This window comes from Bubalus bubalis, chromosome 22, assembly GCF_019923935.1.
Source record: "Bubalus bubalis isolate 160015118507 breed Murrah chromosome 22, NDDB_SH_1, whole genome shotgun sequence".
NCBI classification, from domain to species: Eukaryota; Metazoa; Chordata; class Mammalia; order Artiodactyla; family Bovidae; genus Bubalus; species Bubalus bubalis.
Genome location: NC_059178.1, coordinates 31,357,222 through 31,376,111, shown reverse-complemented (window position 1 = coordinate 31,376,111; position 18,890 = coordinate 31,357,222). Strand labels below are relative to the sequence as shown.

The 18,890-nt window shown below is 35.4% G+C and overlaps 1 protein-coding gene across 5 annotated transcripts in view; it reads left to right on the top strand.

Moving 5' to 3' along the window:
* SS18 (SS18 subunit of BAF chromatin remodeling complex) overlaps window positions 1-18,890 on the top strand; it is a 73,674-nt gene that overhangs the window by 30,670 nt on the left and 24,114 nt on the right. For all 5 annotated transcript variants that reach the window (XM_006052281.4, XM_006052282.4, XM_025273499.3 and 2 more), the window contains exons 4-5: window positions 7,672-7,825; window positions 11,854-12,075. In XM_006052281.4, the coding sequence (XP_006052343.1) occupies window positions 7,672-7,825; window positions 11,854-12,075 (376 nt within the window). The remainder of the gene's footprint in view (window positions 1-7,671; window positions 7,826-11,853; window positions 12,076-18,890) is intronic.

Here is an 18,890-nt window from a genome sequence, read left to right as displayed (position 1 = left end):
AGTGAAATCCCAATTTATCAGTCTTTTTCTTTTTTTTTCAGTGTCTTGTTTACAAAATACTTTCTTGTATAAGGGTCATGAAGATATCCTTGCTTCTGAAAGTTCGTTTATCCATGATTCATTGCAGATTAAATTTGTTTATGATCTGAGCTAGGAGTCAGGGTTCATTTTTGTTCATATGATGTTCCGTTTATCCAGTACCATTTATTGGAAAGATCAGTTTTCACCCACTGAATATAAATCATTTTGTTGTCAAGTGACTGTGTATGGGGGGCTGTTCCTCTGTTCTTTGATTGTGTTGGTCTGTGTATCAGTCCTTGCATCAGCCACATACCTGAACACTGCACATCAGGTAATGTTGTTCTTCTAGAGTCCTGGCTGTTCTAAGTCTTTTGTATTTCCATGTAAATTTTAGAGTTAGTCTGTTAATTTCTGCAGAAAGCCTGCTGGGATTTTGATTGAGATTAAATAAAATCTCTAAGCCAACATTGGAGAAACTGATACATCTCCACAATATTTAGTCTTCCAGTCAGTGAGGATGACATATCCCTCTGTTTAGTAAACCCCTTAATTTCTGTCAACAATGTCGCAGTGTAGAAGTATTGCACTTCTCTTGCTAGATTTATCTTCTAGCTATTCACCTTTTTTTGGATGCTATTATACGTGGTATCATTTTCAAAATTTTAGTTTTCTAGTTTATTGGAAATGATAGAAATTATATATATACACACATATATAGGTGTGTATATATATGTGTGTATATATATGTGTGTGTATATATGTATATACCTATTTGTGTCTAGTTACTTGACACCTGTGTCGAGTTACTTTAGTGATTCTAACAGTTTGTTAAAGATTCTCTTGTTTTCTATGCACTCAATCATGTTATCTTTGAATAATAATTATATGTCATTACCAATCTTTTATTTTTCCCCCTGCTTTATTCTTTTTTTATACTGTTGATTTGTCTGTTGGTTTGTTTCTTTTGTTGAATATACGGTGTTAATGAATATACTTGTCTTGTTCCTGAATTTTTATTTTCTTCCTGAAAGTCCAGTATTTTCATCAATAAAAGATGATATTGAGTATACATTTTATTTTGTAAACTAGATTTATTAGGTTAAGGATGTTCTCATTCTTAATGTTTTAAAGTCTTCAGTGGATGTTGAATTTTAACAGATAATTTTCCTTTATTGAGATGATTATATGAATTTTATTTTGGTAATTTGGTGAGTTACAATGATTAATTTCCAAAAGTTAAATTAGCCTGCTTTCCTGAAATAAATTCCATTGGTTATATAATGCATCATCTTTTTTATGCAGTCTGAATTTGATTTGCAAAATTTTGTTTAGGATTTTTGTGTCTGTTCATGAGAAATATTGGCCTGTAAATTTCTTTCTTGTGATGTCATTGTCAGGTTTGGTATCAGAGTTTTGGTGGCCTCATTAAGACTTGGAAATTGTTCCCCATTTTTGTGTTCTCAAGATTGCATATGGTTCCTTGAGTTCTGTACTTGTCTTATTTTATTTCCTTCATTATACTATTTGGGGTTTGATTGCTGTCTTCCTGGCTACTGCAGATGGAAACTTATTAATTTTTCAACCTTTCTTAAAAATGCATTTTAAATATGCATTTTCAAGCTATAAATGTTCATGGTTTAGCTGTATCTCTCTTTTTTTTTTTTTTCCCCCTGGGCTGCTGCTGCTTTTAAAAAAAAAAAAAAAAAAAAATTTATTTATTTGGCTGTGCTGGGCCTCAGTTGCAGCATGGGGGATCTAGTTCTCTGACCAGGGATTGAACCTAGGCCCCCTGCTTTAGGAGCTCGGAGTCTTAACCACTGGGGCACCAGGGAAGTCCCTGTCTCACAAATTTTGATGTTGCATTTTCATTACCATTCATTCATTTCAGCATATTTTCTAATTTCCATTGTGATTTCTTCAGTAACAGGTTATTAGTTTTCTGTTACTGATTTTGAGTTTAATTTCACTGTGCTCAAAACATATAACATGTCATTTCAATCATTTGTTATTTGTTGACTTCCTCTGTGGCCCCATATATAGCCTAGTTTGGTCTACATTCCTTGAGTGTTTGAGAAGAATGTGTATTATGCAATTGTTGTATAGAGTAGTCTGCTGCTGCTGCTGCTAAGTCGCTTCAGTCGTGTCCGACTCTGTGCGACCCCATAGACGGCAGCCCACCAGGCTCCCCCGTCCCTGGGATTCTCCAGGCAAGAACACTGGAGTGGGTATAGTAGTCTAAGCATGTTAATTAAATTGAGTTGTTAATGGTTTTGTCAAATCTTATATTCTAAGGCTTTTTATTGCTATTAGATGTTTTTTTGTCCTGTCAGTTACTAGAAGTATATTAAAATCTCCAACCATTATTATGGATTATTCAATTTTTCCTTTTGAGTCTGTCAACTCTTACAATATAGATTTTGAAGCTGTGTTATAAGATGTATGCAAATTTATGATTGTTAAATTCCTGGTTAATTGGTCCTTTTATTATAATAAACTGTCCCTTTAGTTTTTCTAGTAGTAATAGTTTTTGATTTGTCAACTGATACATAGTGACATCACCATACATTTAATTAATGTTTATATATTATTATTTTTCTTTTGACATCTATATGTCCCTAAGTTTAAAGCAAATCTCCTATAAACAGAATATAGTTGAGTGTTTTAAAAATTAAGTAATATTTGTTATTTTATTGAAATATTGAATATGAATATGAAATTGAATATGAATTTGAAATCTGAGAGGTCCATAAACATTTAATGTAGAACATGATATAATAGGTTCTGATCTTGTCAGCCTGATCCTGGTTTTCTATTTGTCTTGTTTTGGTCCTTCTGTGAATTAATCAAGCATTATTTGTTCCTTTATATGTGTATAGGCATTTTGAAGTAGTTACCCAATAGATTACATTGTGCAAGCTTGGTTTATTAGATTCCAGTCTAAATTTGTACATCTAACACTTGCTGAAAAATACAAGAAATTTATAGCAATTTAACTATTTATTCTGTTGTCCTTTATGTTAGTCTTGTCATATTTTATACTTCTACACATCTTTAAACTATACTAGTCATTGTTACTGTTATTTTAAATGTTAATGTTTTTATTTGTTTACATTTTTACCTTTCCATTCCTTTCTGTTAATTCCTCTAGTTCTGTGCTTCCATCTGTGGTCATTTTCTTTTAGCTGGATGAGTCCTTTTCAGTTGAACAAGTTATCTCAGTTTTCATTCATCTGAAACTATTATTATTTCATCTTTGTATTTGGAGTATGTTTTCTCTTAGTATAGAATTCTAGGTTGGTTGATTTATTATTTTCTTTTTCTGTCTTAGCACCTTAAAGATCTTGTTTTTTTGTATTCTATTTCCATTATTTATGATACAGAATAGGTTTTTAGTCTGATTGCCATTCCCCTGAAGGAAATGTGACTTATTTTCCCTGGCTGCTTTTAAGGTTTTCACTTTGACTTTGGCTTTTAGGACTTTGACTCTGATATGTCTAGCTATATTTGCTTCATATCCTACTGAGGTTTGTAGAGCTTCATACGTTTGCTAGAGACTCCTGTCTTTTGCTAGCTTTGGAAAATTCTTGACCAGCATTCTTACTGCTTATGTGTCATTTTCTCCACTTTTTGTAACTCCAGTTAGATATGTGTTAGGCCTTTTTAGCATGACATACATGTCTTTAACACTTTTGAGTTGTGTTTTCTCTCCATTTTTTCTATCTTGATGTGTGATTTTATTTTACACTTTTGTTGTTCCATTTTACTCTTTTAAGAATTCTAGGCTTTGCTGAAATTCTCCATTTATCCTGTTTGCTTTTTGCCTGGAACATATCAATCATTATTAAGGTCTCTCATATAACTGTAAAATGTGAATGACCTATGTGTCTTTTTTCTGTTTTCTATTATTTCTGTTGGTCATCCGTCTCCTCTCTTCTTTTTTTAATGGAGATAAAATTCACATAGTGTGAATTTTACCATTTTAACCTTTTAAAGTACAGTCACCCTCAGATATGGGTGGGTGACTGTACTTTAAAAGGTTAAAATGGGTTCCATTTAACCTTTGTGGGTTCCATTCTTGGAGAAGGAAATGGCAACCCACTCCAGTACTCTTGCCTGGAAAATCCCATGGACGGAGGATCGTGGTAGGCTACGGTTCATGGGGTTGCAAAGAGTCGGACACGGCATTCTAGGCCACCACAATAAAGTGAGTACTGCAATAAAGCTAGTCACAGAAATTTTTCTGTTTCCCAGAGCATATAAAAGTTGTGTTACACTGTACTGTAGTCTGTGAAGTGTGCATCGGCACTGTGTCTGAACATCAGTGTATACACCTTAATTAAAAAATACTCGATTGCTAAAAAAATGCTCGCCAGCATCAGAACTGTCAGTGAGTTGTAATCGTTTTGCAATAGTAACATTAAAGAGCACTGCTCACAGACCACCGTGACAAATATAATAGTCATGAAAAAGTTGGAAATACTGTGAAAATTACCAAAACATGACACAGAAACTTGAAATGAGCAAATGCTGTTGGAAAAATGGCACCAATATACTTGCTTCACACAGGGTTGCCACACACCTCTGATTTATAAAACACACACACACAGTATCTTTGAAGCACAATAAAGTGAGGAATGCTTGTGTACAACTCAGTGGTTTTCAGTGTATTCACAGGGTATACAGCCATTACCATTATCTAATTTCAGGACACTTCCATCACCCCAAAAAGAAAACTCATGACCATTGACCATCAGCTCCAGTTGTCCCCTCTGCCCATCCCCCGGCAAAGACTGATCAGTCTACTTTCTGTCGCTCTGGCTTTGCCTGTTCTGGACAGTTCATATAAATGAATCGTACCATGTATGGACTTTGGAGTCTGACTTCTTCACTTAGCATAAGTGTTTGCAAGATGTGTCTGTGTTGTAGTGTGTATCAGACTTGACTCCATTTTGTGGCTGCAAAACATTGCATTGTGTACATAATTTATCACGTTTTGTTTATTCATTCATCGATTAAATAACTTTTAGTTTTTTCCCTCCTGTTTGGCCATTTTATGAATAGTGCTGCTGTGGACATTGATGTATAAATACGGTGTGAATATATGTCTTCAGTTCTCTTGGATCTATACCTGGAGTGGAATTGCTAGGTCCTTTGATAGCTCTGTGTTTACCTCTTTGAGAAACTGCTCAAGTGTTCTGCATAACAGCTGCACCCTTTTACAGTCCCTTCAGCATGTATGAGAGTTATTTTCTCTACTTTCTTACCAACACTTGTTATTTTCTGTAGTTTAAAAAAAAATTATTGTAGCCATCCTGATGAGTGTTGGCCATTTCTTCTTACTTTTTGTAGAATGCCTTTTAATTTTAATTGAGGATTTTTGGACTTGGTAGGGCTGATCTATTTAAATTTTGATCTTAATCCAAGTAGAGGCTCTTTTGAAATCTTAACAGAGGGATTGGCTTGTTTGAAGGCCCTTCTGATGTGCTGAGACCTCTACTCCAATCTTTGTCTCCCTTGAACAGGGCAGAGCTGAAACCTCTTCTCAGCTCTTTTTTGTCGTAATGGCTGTTTTCTGCTTTTCTTGAATCTTCCTCTCTGGGACTTTGCTCTTTAGTTTCTGGCTCTCTGGTGGCCGAAAATCTCTGTCTTCTCTCAACCTAGTGGGACTGCCACCTCTTGCATGGGCTGTTTTCTGTTCCACAAGGAAGTCAGGAAAAGCCAGCGTGCCTGTGGGGTCGTGTTGTTTCCATTTTCCCCTTCTTTTAACAATTGTCGCCCCTCTTGTTCCTCTCTGTGTACATTACTCTTCAGTGCCTTCAAATGATTTTTCCTTTTATCCAGCTTTTATTTTTTTTAGAGAAACAGTTTTAATTTTTTTTTTCCGCCGTTTTCAAAAAGTACAACTAACCAGGTGAAAAAGCACAAATATAAAGTAATGAGTCTTGGAAAACAGAATACTTCTTGACGTAAATCACAGCAAGATCTTTCTCGGTCCACCTCCTGGTTTCAGAACTTGATGAAGCTCAGGTTCTTGATGTCTCGTGGCAGAAAGAATTCTGTGAGAACCAAGTGATAGGTAAGAAATGGATTTAGAGAAAAAGACACTCCACAGACAGAGTTTGGGCCATCTCGGAAGGAGAGAGTGGCCTATCTGGATTTTATAGCTTTTATTAGCAACAGGGTTACTTTGATACAAGCTACTTTATTATGATGGGAACTGAGAACACTGATGCTTTATGAGTTAAATCACAAGAAGATGAGGAACTGATACCTACTGAGAGTGAGAGCATAAATTCCTGAACAGAAAATTTGGACAAGATAATAGGAGGAAGGAATTTGATTTTCAAACTAGAGGGTCAAGTCAGCCATATTGAAGGAAGATAAAGGGTGATTTAAAAGTGCGATATGTGACACTGAGTTGATGTTTGGTAATTTTCTTGAAAATGGAGCAAAGTATTTAAAGAATACAAATTGGATAAGGAATTTAAGATAAAACTTGAAGAGGAAATATTTAATAAGCAGTTATTGGGTTCAGTAGTGGAAGAAACAGATTATGAATTTAAGATTTTGAATCTGTTTAATTTTGTAAGTGTTAGTGGTTATGAGGTGGTTGGAGATTTGAGTGTTTACACGTGATGTCTAAAGAACAATGTATATATCTGGTCAGTGTGCTAGAGAAGACTGTGTTTGCAAAATCTGGGTAGTATAGACACAGTAAACACGTCAGAGGAAGACTGAAGTTGTAGAAATGGACATTCTGTTTAGAACACAGACAAGTAGAGAAAGAAAGCAAAATAGATCTGTAAAGGTAAGATTTCTGTATCCTCTTACAGGCTTAAAAAACTGGGTTTTGGAAAGAAACTATATGCTTTCTTTACCCAAAAATCCCCAAGAAGGGAGCCAGGTTTACAGACTACCTTATCTTATATCTGTGTTTTTCCTGCCCTTTTGTGAACTCTCAAGGTTAGTCAGTGATTTTCTTCACACTTTCATTAGGAAATTTGCCAAAGGCATCCTTTTGAGGCAGCTGTCTGTGTACCCTTGGAGGCCGTCAGTAATGTTTCCAATCTATAGGAGTAGTTGCACAAAAATGTTGGGCTGAGCTGCATCTTTGTGGTTTAAAACATTCCTCCTCCAAAGCCACCCCCCTCCAACAATATAAAATGTATCACATTTTGAAGTTTCTGTACCTTAGTCTTTTGTTACTGTATCTTTTCAGGTGAAATAAATCACTAAGAGTAAATATATCCAAATATATCAATAATGAAGGGAGATTTGATTTTTAAAGTATAATTGAAATAGCAATAGTGGGCACTTGAGAGATCTTTATAGATAAACAAGAATTCTTTTTGTATCGAATGTTACGATTTTTAAATTTTCACTGTAAAGTAAAATAGACCTGAATTGTGGTTCTTCTTTTGGTCTAAGGTGGCCAGAGGATACATCCGTGCTGATGATCCTATGAAGTTTTTGGAGCGTATTAAACACAATGTGAATAAACCCATAATTAAAATGCAGTAGAATAAGTTGAAACGCATGTGTGTTTTTGTTCGTGTTCACTTGAATAATATAGGCAACAGTTACACCATATGCATCTTTAATATATTAGTCTGACTGTTTGTCTTGTTTTACTAAACTGTCTTCTTTCAGCCACCCACACAGAATATGCCTATGGGTCCCGGAGGGATGAGTCCGAGCGGCCCTCCCCCACCTCCGCGCACTCACAACATGCCTTCAGATGGAATGGTAGGTGGGGGTCCTCCGGCACCACACATGCAGAACCAGATGAACGGCCAGATGCCTGGTAAGTTTCTCTCCTCTAAGACATTAACACCAGAGTTGCTTAGCAACTGAAACGACATGGGGGCTCAAGGGATACTTAGATTGTTGATGACAAAACTGCTTTGAATGCCCTCGAGTCCAAGCTCTCTTAGAGTTTGTTAGCTACAGAGCTACGTGACCTGTATTCAGTGTTTATCAGGCTGCCCTTGGGCTTTGATGTAGCTGACACACAGCATTCCTCTGATGAACAGAACTGGCTAAATTTAGTCTGTCTGAAACTATGCAATACAGCTGGCTTTAGAAGCTTTTGGAGGGGGAAAAAGGCATGGCATAAGAATTAAAATGTTTATAAAAATGTATTGTAGCATTTCTCTGAGTTTTGTGTTTACTTGAAATTTTATTGATCTCAGAAACGGTACTGCTGAAAAAATAACACATGGGGAGATAAAAACGAAACACCCTCTAAAGTGTGACTGTATTTAATATTTCCTCATTGGTCTATTGAAACTGAGCTTGGATTTTTATGAATATAAATGTTTATAGCATAATGGAAATATGGAAATTGAGCAGAATTAAAAGCTGTAAAGTGTCAGCTTTCTTATATAATGCATTATTTGTTGTTTATCCATTTTAAGTTTAGAGCTACTTAAAATATCTTTCAGACCATCAGGTGCTGATTTACACACCTTTTGCTGGGTTGAATTTTTAATCTGAAAAGTATCTTTAAATTATCTTGTTTTTGTAGCAATAGTCACACCCACACCCATAATTTTTGGTGGGGTGTTTTCTACATTTAATGTGAGAATATTTTTGCTTTCTAAAAACAAAGGTTATTTTCATTAACATAAAGAATGTATTATACAAATAGCAATAGTGAGAGTAAATTAAAATCACAGAGAGGTTTATTTTTAAAATTAGTATTATTAGCATCCTTAGGATAGTATGAACTGATTGTGTTGGTAGCATTGGTGTTCAGAGTCTTTGGATGTAGAAAGCACAGAGCAGAAGAGGCCAGGTCACCTGGCTTACAGGACAGTGATGTGTGATTGATTGGTCATGTAGGAGGGTGAGGTGTTTTGGTGGCAGCTTTCTTTTTCTTGCCGGGGCTTCCACAGTCATGGCCCACATGGCCCTCACCCCACGTGGAGGCAGGATTAAAGACATAACAGCTTGTTGGTTGTAGTTAGAAGGAAGCTTCTTGCTTCCTTCTGGTTGTAGCCAGAAGGAACTGGTTGTAGTCAAAGGAAGCTTCTTGCTCTGTCCACACTTAGATCATCAGGACACGTTGCTTTTAAAACTGTCAGGGTAGTGCCAATGCAGGTTAGTAAGTCAGGGGAGTTTTGTGATTTTTTTTTTTTTTATAGTGGTGCCTTTAATTAGGAATTCAATTCAACTTCTCCAGGTAACATTCACGCCAAAGGCTGAGGAAGCAAGTGAGCAGCAGTGTAATTATTGTTAACATGACATTTGGTTTTTTGTGTAAGGCCATCTGGAATAAGATATCTCTTTATGAGCCAGGGATTTTCAACCAGTTATGACCTAGGTTGTCCAGAATACTGGAGAACTTCTAAAACAACTCATTGTTAGGAAGTTTACAGTTAGGTGTAGGAGAAATTGGAAGTCCAGTTAGTTATATTGTTTTTATTTAAAAAGTTTCTACGGTATTTAGCCAACCTTTTTCTGTACACAGATTTGTATCTAGGCTTTTAATTTCTGATTTTAGTTGTGTTTTTAATATTTTGTCTTGTAAGTGGTAGTGCTCTTTATATGCTGTTTGCTCTTGGTCACATATCTTCCTTTAAAATAAATTTAGCTGATTAAAAAAACAATTAGATAATATATACTGATGGTACCAAAATCAAAAGGTGCGAAAAGGCACACAGCCCCTATCTACCCAGACTCATTGTTCCAGATAGTCATTGGTGTCTAGTTACCCTTTAAAACATATGCTGGTTTACATTCTTTTTTCTTCTCTTTTCTTTTAAACACAAATGGTACCATATGTTAGATAGTATTATATTTCATATTTTTACCTCTTAAAGATTTCCCTTAGACACCATGAGTATATAAAGATATATTTTGGAGCTGCTGCTGCTGCTAAGTCGCTTCAGTCGTGTCCAACTCTGTGCGACCCCATAGACGGCAGCCCACCAGGCTCCCCTGTCCCTGGGATTCTCCAGGCAAGAACACTGGAGTGGGTTGCCATTTCCTTCTCCAATGCGTGAAAGTGAAGTTGCTCAGTCGTGCCCGACTCTTAGCGACCCCATGGACTGCAGCCTACCAGGCTCCTCCGTCCATGGGATTTTGCAGGCAAGAGTATATTTTGGAGACCGCTAAGTATATAAAGAGCTTCCTCGTTGTTTTTGATGACTGTATTACATTCTTTTTATGGATGCCTCTCATTTATTTGGACAGTTTCCTTCTGATAGAAATATAGGTTATTTCTAGACTTTTGGTATTAAAAATTACGCTGTTGTGAATATGCCTGTGAAATATAAATAAGTAAACAAATTTACAGTTTTGTATCCATATACACTCAAAAACTTGTATATTTGTAGGATAAAGTCCTAGAACTAAAATTGCTAGGTTAAAGGTATATGCATTTTATAATATGGTAGTTATTGTCATATTGGTCTACATAAAAATAGTACTTACTTATACATTTATAGTCTTCCAATGAAGCATGAAAGTGCTTTTTTCTTCATAATAGGGTTGGAACAAAGCTTTTGATCTTTGCAAATCTAAAAGATGAAAAATGGATCTCATGGTTTTAATTTGCCTTTTTACTATATTAAATGAAACAAGGAATTTTCTCATATTTATGGCCCTTTTGTAAAGCTTTTGTGTAAACTGATGTTTCATGTACCTTGCCTGTTTACTGCTGCTGGACTTTTACTTACTTAGTTTATATGTTAAGTAATTAGTTTGGTCTGTGATATTTCTTGTAAATATTTTTTCCCAGTTAATATTTGTATTATTTAATTTTGCTTTGTTGGTCATGTGCAAATGTTTTATTTTTATGTACTCTAGTTTATAAATCTTTTATAGTTCTGAAAAGCGCTTCCACTCTATTTTAGAAATTCTCCAGTTTGAAATACTCTTTTATGGTTTCCTTACTTTTTCTTTCTTCTTTTACATCTGGACTTAGTTTTGCTAGAAAAAACATGGTAGGGAATCCAGCCTGTGTTTTTCCAGATGTCTACTCAGTTGTCACAACATCACTTATTGAATTATCTTTCTTTTGCTCACAGATACCTAATATCAGAACCATTGTCATTTACCTGATTGTGCTTTTGGGTCAGTTTTTAGATTGTGCTCTAGGTTCACTGATGTGTTAATTTGTTCATTTATGTGTTAGCACTACACGCTTTTAATTCAGCTTCCTATGTTTTGGTCTCTTATAAAGCAAGTCCTCCTTCATACTGTTTTTTTTTTTTTTTAATTTTTCTAGAATGTTTCTGGCTTTTCAAAAGCATCAGTTTCTTAATCTGTAAAATGAGAATAGTAGTCCACCTCACAGTAGTTGCTATCATTCAAGTAAAGCATTTACTTTTTTTTGCTATTGATTAAATACTCAATACTTTGGAGAAGGCAGTGGCACCCCACACCAGTACTCTTGCCTGGAAAATCCCATGGATGGAGGAGCCTGGTGGGCTGCAATCCATGAGGTCGTTAAGAGGCGGACATGACAGAGCGACTTCACTTTCACTTTTCACTTTCATGCATTGGAGAAGGAAATGGCAACCCACTCCAGTGTTCTTGCCTAGAGAATCCCAGGGATGGCGGGGCCTGGTGGGCTGCCGTCTATGGGGTCGCACAGAGTTGGACACGACTGAAGCGACTTAGCAGCAGCAGCAGTCCACCTTACAGTATTTGCTATCATTTAAGTAAAGCATTTACTTTTTTTGCTACTGATTAACTACTCAAGTTATTATTTGGTATTACTACTGCATTAATGCAAAAAAAAAAAAAAAAAAAGCTTTTTAAGGTACTTTTGTATAGATCATCTGTTTAACTTTCATATTTTGGTTTTGATCACTTTTCTTCAAGGGCCCAACCATATCCCTATGCAGGGACCTGGACCCAATCAACTTAATATGACAAACAGTTCCATGAACATGCCTTCAAGTAGCCACGGGTCCATGGGAGGTTACAGCCATTCCGTGCCGTCATCCCAGAGCATGCCGGTACAGAACCAGATGACCATGAGTCAAGGGCAGCCCATGGGAAACTACGGCCCCAGACCAAATATGAGCATGCAGCCAAACCAAGGTAAGTTAGCTTTCTGTATACCCTTCTCGACTAGAATGCTCCATTAGCTTTTGAAAATCAGTTTTTTCAAAATGTTAGCTGATTTTCAAAAACACAAGTTTGAATTAAGTCATACTCAGAAAAGGAACATCAGGTTTGAAACCAGCTGAAAATAATTTTTTTCTTTTAGGAATTAAATTGCTGTTTAGCTTTTTAAGCTTATTTATTTTTATATTTTTTGGACAGTTTATTTGAGACTGTATTTTTGGATTTTGAAGCTAATTGGTGAATAACAGAACATTTGGTTAGACCTAGAGAATTGAGAAAATAGAATTTTATTTTATTAAGTACAGTCCTTAAAAAGCATCTGCTCTGTGGTTCATTTTACTTGTGAAGAATATATTAATTTTCTTTGAATCTTCCTTGATTTAATGTTTTCTGATGCTGTGTTTCAGCATTAAAGGTAATTTTAAGATAATTTGTTGTTAGAATGTTCAGTGGAGGTACTGCTGTATTCTTGTATTATTAGAGTGATGTGAAGTCTATTCAAGTTTATTACCAATCTCAGAGAAGGAAATTGTTATCATGTTTCTCTTTTAAGTATTCTTGTGAATAATAACTAAAAACCAGTAAGTGGCGCTCTGTTCTGCTAATTGCCTGTTAAAACATTTGGCCTGTTGCCAGCTTAAAGCTATTTCAATTATGAAATGTGATGAGGTTAAGAGTCTCAGATAGAATTAAATGTATTTGCAGTAAAATTGTCTAGATTTTTCTTATGAAAAACAAATCACCAAAATACACCCAGATAAAGGAAGTTAATGTTAATCTGTTGATCATTATTTTTGATGAAATAATATATTGTGATTTAAAAATCTACAGATATTTTCTATAATTTTGGTAAAATACACCAGAAACAAAGGCAGATAAATGAAACAAATTGTGAATGAACATAGCTTCATAGAACTGACACTTGTTCCATTCTTTTACCTTGAAAGTTCTTGAGTGCCCATTATGGAATATTTCCTTTTTTAAGTTATATCAAATAAAGGTCAAAACCACAGCAAGATCCAGTCAGTGCTAGATTAGGAGGGGTTCAGATGTTTCCTATACAGTTTGATTACCAGGAAAGAGAGCAAAAAAATAGCGATAGTGATTCTTTACAGCAACCACCGTAATAATGGTGGCACACTTCTTAGAAAATAACATGTGCAAAAATGGATGTTGCTGCAGCATGGATTGATACGGCATCTTAAGATTTGAAGGGGCGTCCCAGGTGTCTCAGTGGTAAAGAATCCGCCTGCAGTGCAGGAGACCTGGGTTTGATCCCTGGGTCAGGAAGATCCCTGGATCCCCTGGAGAAGGAAATGGCAACCCACTCCAGTATTCTTGCCTGGAAAATCCCACGGACAGAGGAGCCTGGCAGGGTACAGCCTATAGGTTCGCGAAAGAGTCAGACGCAACTGAGCATGCACTTAAGGTTTGAAGAAGAAAAATAACATGTGCAGCAATGTGTATGGAGAAAATAGGTTTACTGTTTTTGGAAAAAGGAGTTAAAGTTTTATAGGAGTTGCTGTTCAAAACATAGCCACCAGCTATTATTGTTTTTGAAATTAAAATTATTTTTCTTTTATTGAGTTACAGTTAACATACAGTATTAGTTTCAGATGTATAGCATCATGATTTGATAGCTTCGTGCATTATGAAATGATCACCATAAGTCCAGTTACCACATTATTGAACTAAATTGTTAAATATTACTGACTGTATTCCCTATGTGTACATTATACCACCATGACTTATTTTATACCTGGAAGTTTGTTCCTCTTAATCTCTCTCACCCATTTTGTGCATCACCCCCAACACCCCACAGTGTTCTTCTGAAAAATGTCATATTTGTATCAATGTATAGTTTTTTCTTTTTTTAGAACTTATTTTACTTTTTCTTTGTTCTCATAATTTGTGAATTTATGAATAGAAAATAGACTGTATAAAACATGACTTTGAGAATCTGATTTAGAAATAAAAGCTACATTTCAAAAGAGAAAAGAGGATGTTAGGGAGGAAATGACCACTGTTTTAAAAAAATCTCTTCAGGACAAATATAAAGCTGAAATTTTCAGTTAAATTTTGACATTTCAGAATCAAGAACCACCAAAGAAAATTACAATTACCATGGAAAAAAGGAGGGAAAGTTATATGAGTTTTTAGCAATACTTGCTTTCTTAATCACAAATAAAAAACTTTTCAGTTAAATTTCTTATAAAAATATTTTGGAATTCCTTATAAAAATATTTTAATTACATGGTGCCTGTTGGATTTTTAAAAACTTGTTCAGCATGATATAAGTTTTATTTGAAGTTTTAATGTTTATTTTATTATAAAACCTTTCCTTAGATAGTTTTATAAAAATAACCTATATGTTTTACATTAAATTTTTTCTGTTTTGATAAATAGGTGAAAGAAATTAGAGGAGACTACATTTTAAAATATTTTAAAGAAAAGCTTAGAGGAATACCAATATTCTATAAAAGGAAATATTTCTACTTTAAAATTTTTTTGTTAATATTTGTTGAGATATTATTTGCTGTTCTTTGAGTTAATTCAGATTTCAAAACGTTGAGACCTTTTGACTATCTGCTTATTTCTGTATACATATCTCTACATCAATAGCTATTAGAAAAAAAATGTTAAAACCACTTACTTTCTAATAATGAAATTTATTAAATATTTAATAATGAAATAGTGGTATTTCTTAGATTAAATCTCTGTCCAATGACAAACGAAGGGGAGAAAAGCCAGTCCGGATAATTGTGTTTTAAAAACAAATAGCAATTATTTAACCTTTGTCACATTAATAATTATTAACTATTTAGGTGACATATTTGGGTACTTTATCTGATGATGTCATAGTAGTTTTCTAAACAGAACGTTGCAGGTCAAGACCTCGACGTGTTTTTTCTGGTCGTTTTGAAGTGGCTTTGTTTTTTACCCTCTCTCCTTTCCTTTCCTTCTTTTTTTCCCTCCCCTCTTTGAAAATGAAATTCAGGAGGAAAAAAGTACTCGTCTAAAAATTTTGTCATGTATTTTGGAGTCTGATTGAAATTAATTCAAAGGATACATTTTCAGTTTATCATTTTGATTGTTTAAAAAAGGAAGGAGAAGCAGCATGATAATTTATACCCATAGTTCTAATATAAAAGGGGACATTGTGTACTAGTGTTATAGTAAAAGTATCATTTCTGGCAATGAAATTATGGAGTGTCTTTGGATGTCATTAATTCTCTAAAAGCTGTTTTCAGCTTTTAAATTTTTACTGAAAAATTGAAAAATAACAGTAAACCAAATTAATGCAAAGTCTAATATAGTGAAAACATGTAGACCTACCACACCAAACATGTCATTTCAAAAAGCTGAATAAAAAATTGCCCCATTTAATTTACTGGTTACTATATTCATGGTCATTAAAAAATTATAAGTTAAATGAATTTATATGACAGTGGCATTGCAGTTGGTACCTACTTTTAGTTGTAATTTTATGCATATCTATGAATTGAGAAAGCAAATATTTTTAAATTTAGCCTTTAGTGTATATTCTCATATGAGGACTCCTGTTTTTAGATGAGTGGTTTAGCAAGTTTTTAATGTTAATTTCTTTCTTAAATCGCTGCACAGCGTTGTAAATAGTTAATCCGACCTACTTCCTGTGTTATTTTAACTGCTACCCAGGTTACCTTCAGTGATGTTCACTTTCAACTTTAGGAGTAAGGCTCATGTTCACAGTTGATCACCTTCTTACGTGTTGGATCTACTACTCACTCACGTAGAGAGTGTCAGCTCCACTGCAGTTCAGATACAGCTCCAAAGAGGCAGAGGTTTGCCTCTTTTGTTCTGGTGTCTAGAACAAAACCTGGGGGTAGGCCTGCAGATTTGTCTTTTCAGTGAATGGGAACTGAAACCAAATGTTTCATGATAACCCAGAAAGATGGAACATTAGTGCCTTAAAGATGTTTCTTAAAAGTCCAACTAATTTGAATAGAGTAGTAGGCTTTCTGGAACAAAAGTTAACATTTGATAGAATCAGCATATTTTTCATTCCCAGGCATTAGTGATTATAGCTTCCCAGATTTTAACACCATTTTACTTACTTATTACATATTCAAACATAAGGATTTTCACAGATTGTTATGTTTGTGTTAAAGCATATATTTCACAAGTTCCAGGTATGGTATATAATTCTTCAGACTTGGATCCAGGTCTTGGCCCCATAGATTACTATGTGTGGGACCTCTATCTAATTTTCTTAATTTCTTTAAGTAAGATTAAGTGAGATGATGCATTTAAAAATCCTAATTCCATAATTATTTGTATAATTTACGTAAAATGAGACCAAGGGTTTTTGTAATAATGCAAACTGGAGAAGGCAATGGCACCCCACTCCAGTACTCTTGCCTGGAAAATCCCATGGATGGAGGACCCTGGTGGGCTGCAGTCCATGGGGTCGCTCAGAGTCGGACATGACTGACTTCACTTTCACTTTTCACTTTCATGCACTGGAGAAGGAAATGGCAACCCACTCCAGTGTTCTTGCCTGGAGAATCCCAGGGACGGGGGAGCCTGGTGGGCTGCCGTCTGTGGGGTCACACAGAGTCGGACACGACTGAAGCGACTTAGCAGCAGCAGCAGCAAACTTGAGATCTGTTTATTGGCAATTGTCTTCTTTAGCCATAAAACCTAATTTATCTCTGGCTTTAGTTTTGTTTGAACAGTATTAAGAAAGTCTTGATTGATTTAGCTAATAAGTTGCAAGTGATAATGATGTGATCTAGAAGCTTGACATTAGAGTAGTGGGAAATTTTTCTTTCAGTACCTTTATCATATAAATATGAAGGGCAAAAAAATATTGTCATAGCCAGGTTTGTTATATTTACTCTTATTTTACAGTGGTTTATTATCAGTTATATATTCAGTTTTTTTAGAGACTGCCAAAGTGATTACCAAAGTAGCTCTCCCATTTTACCATCCCGGCAGCACAGTGCATGTGGGATCCACTTTCTTCAGGTATTTGCCAGCATTTGGTATTGTCAGTTATTTTTTAATCTTAGCTGTTCTAAAAATGAGTAGTAGATCACATCTCATTGTGGCCTTAATTTGCATCTCCCCAATGGCTAGTGATGCTGAACATCTTTTCACGTGCTTATTTGCCATCTGTATATCCTCTTCAGTGAAATGTCTCTTAATGTCTTTTGCCCATTTTCTAGTTGAATTATTTTCTAACTGTTGAGAAATCTTTGTATATTCTTTTAGGATTAATTTAAAATTTTTCTCCCAGTTTTTTTTTTAGTGTAAAATTTCGAACATATAGAAAACTTGAAGGAATTGTACCTGTATAGTTGTCTCCTGTATTCTACCCATCCATTAATGGCATCTTCTTTTTAAATGCATTTCCGAGTGTTTTGCAGATATTATTATACTTTTGCCCATTAATACTTTAGTCTGCATAGCATTAGAGCACAACGTTGAAAAATTTTTCCTTTTTCTTTTAATAGTTTTTTTTTTTGTAACATTTACATACAATGAAATAAAATCTTAAGTGTCTCATTCATTGGGTTTTGATGTATTTGTAACACATGTACTCCTTGGCCTTCGTTTTATAACTAACATCTTAGGTGCCTTTATGGGATGCCGTTTTACTCCAGTTTAAATATTTTGTGTTAACCATAATCTAGCTTCTTTTATGGTAAAAGGGGATGATTGATTTACTTTTTCTGTTAGAAGTCTTTATCTCAAAGTGTGATCCTAAGACCACCGGCATCAGAATCATCAGGGGTACCTGTTAAAACAAGATTTGTCTGCTCTACCCCATGCCCGCTAAATGAGAATCTCTAGGGGTAAATTTCGGAGAAGGCAATGGCACCCCACTCCAGTACTCTTGCCTGGAAAATCCCATGGACTGAGGAGCCTGGTAGGCTGCAGTCCATGAGGTCGCTAAGAGTCGGACACGACTGAGCGACTTCACTTTCACTTTTCACTTTCATGCATTGGAGAAGGCAATGGCAACCCACTCCAGTGTTCTTGCCTGGAGAGTCCCAGGGACGGGGGAGCCTGGTGGGCTGCCGTCTATGGGGTCGCACAGAGTCGGACACGACTGAAGTGACTTAGCAGCAGCAGTAGCAGCAGGGGTAAATTTTAGAAATTATAGTTTACAAATATTCCAAGTCATGCCTGTTTATATAGCCCATTCCATCTGAAGTTTTTCTGGGCAGGATAATCTCTCCTGTACCTGTTGCTTCATAAGTTTCAGCTTTCATACTAAGTTGACCCAAAGCTGTATGTTCTCAGATAGCCTGTGTCCATGGCTTCCTGTTTGGGCAAGATGGGGACTTTACTTTCACAGCAGATTGTCACTTGTGTCCCATAAATCTAGAGCTTTTGGAATTCCTTTCAGTCTACAGTAGATGCAGTCTACAGGGTCTTTTTTTTGAATTAATATTATTGTATAGTTGAAACTATTCAGAGGAGTTGATTGAGAAATTGCATAGCTTTTTGCTTTGCCAGATTTATGAAGGCACAACACATCCCTTTTCTAATTTTCAGTCATCAGAAAGATAAATATATAATCTAATCCTCAGACTAGTTTGTAGAGATGCCTATGATGTAGAATTATGCCCTTGAGAATCCAGGACTTCTTAACTCAGCACTAATGACATGTTGAGTTACCTAAATCTCTATTGTGGGGGCCTACCCTGTGCACTGAGATATTTAGCCGTATTTCTGTCTTGTACCCACTAGGTGGCAGTAGCAACCCCCCCCCCCAGTACCTGTGGAGACGACCACAA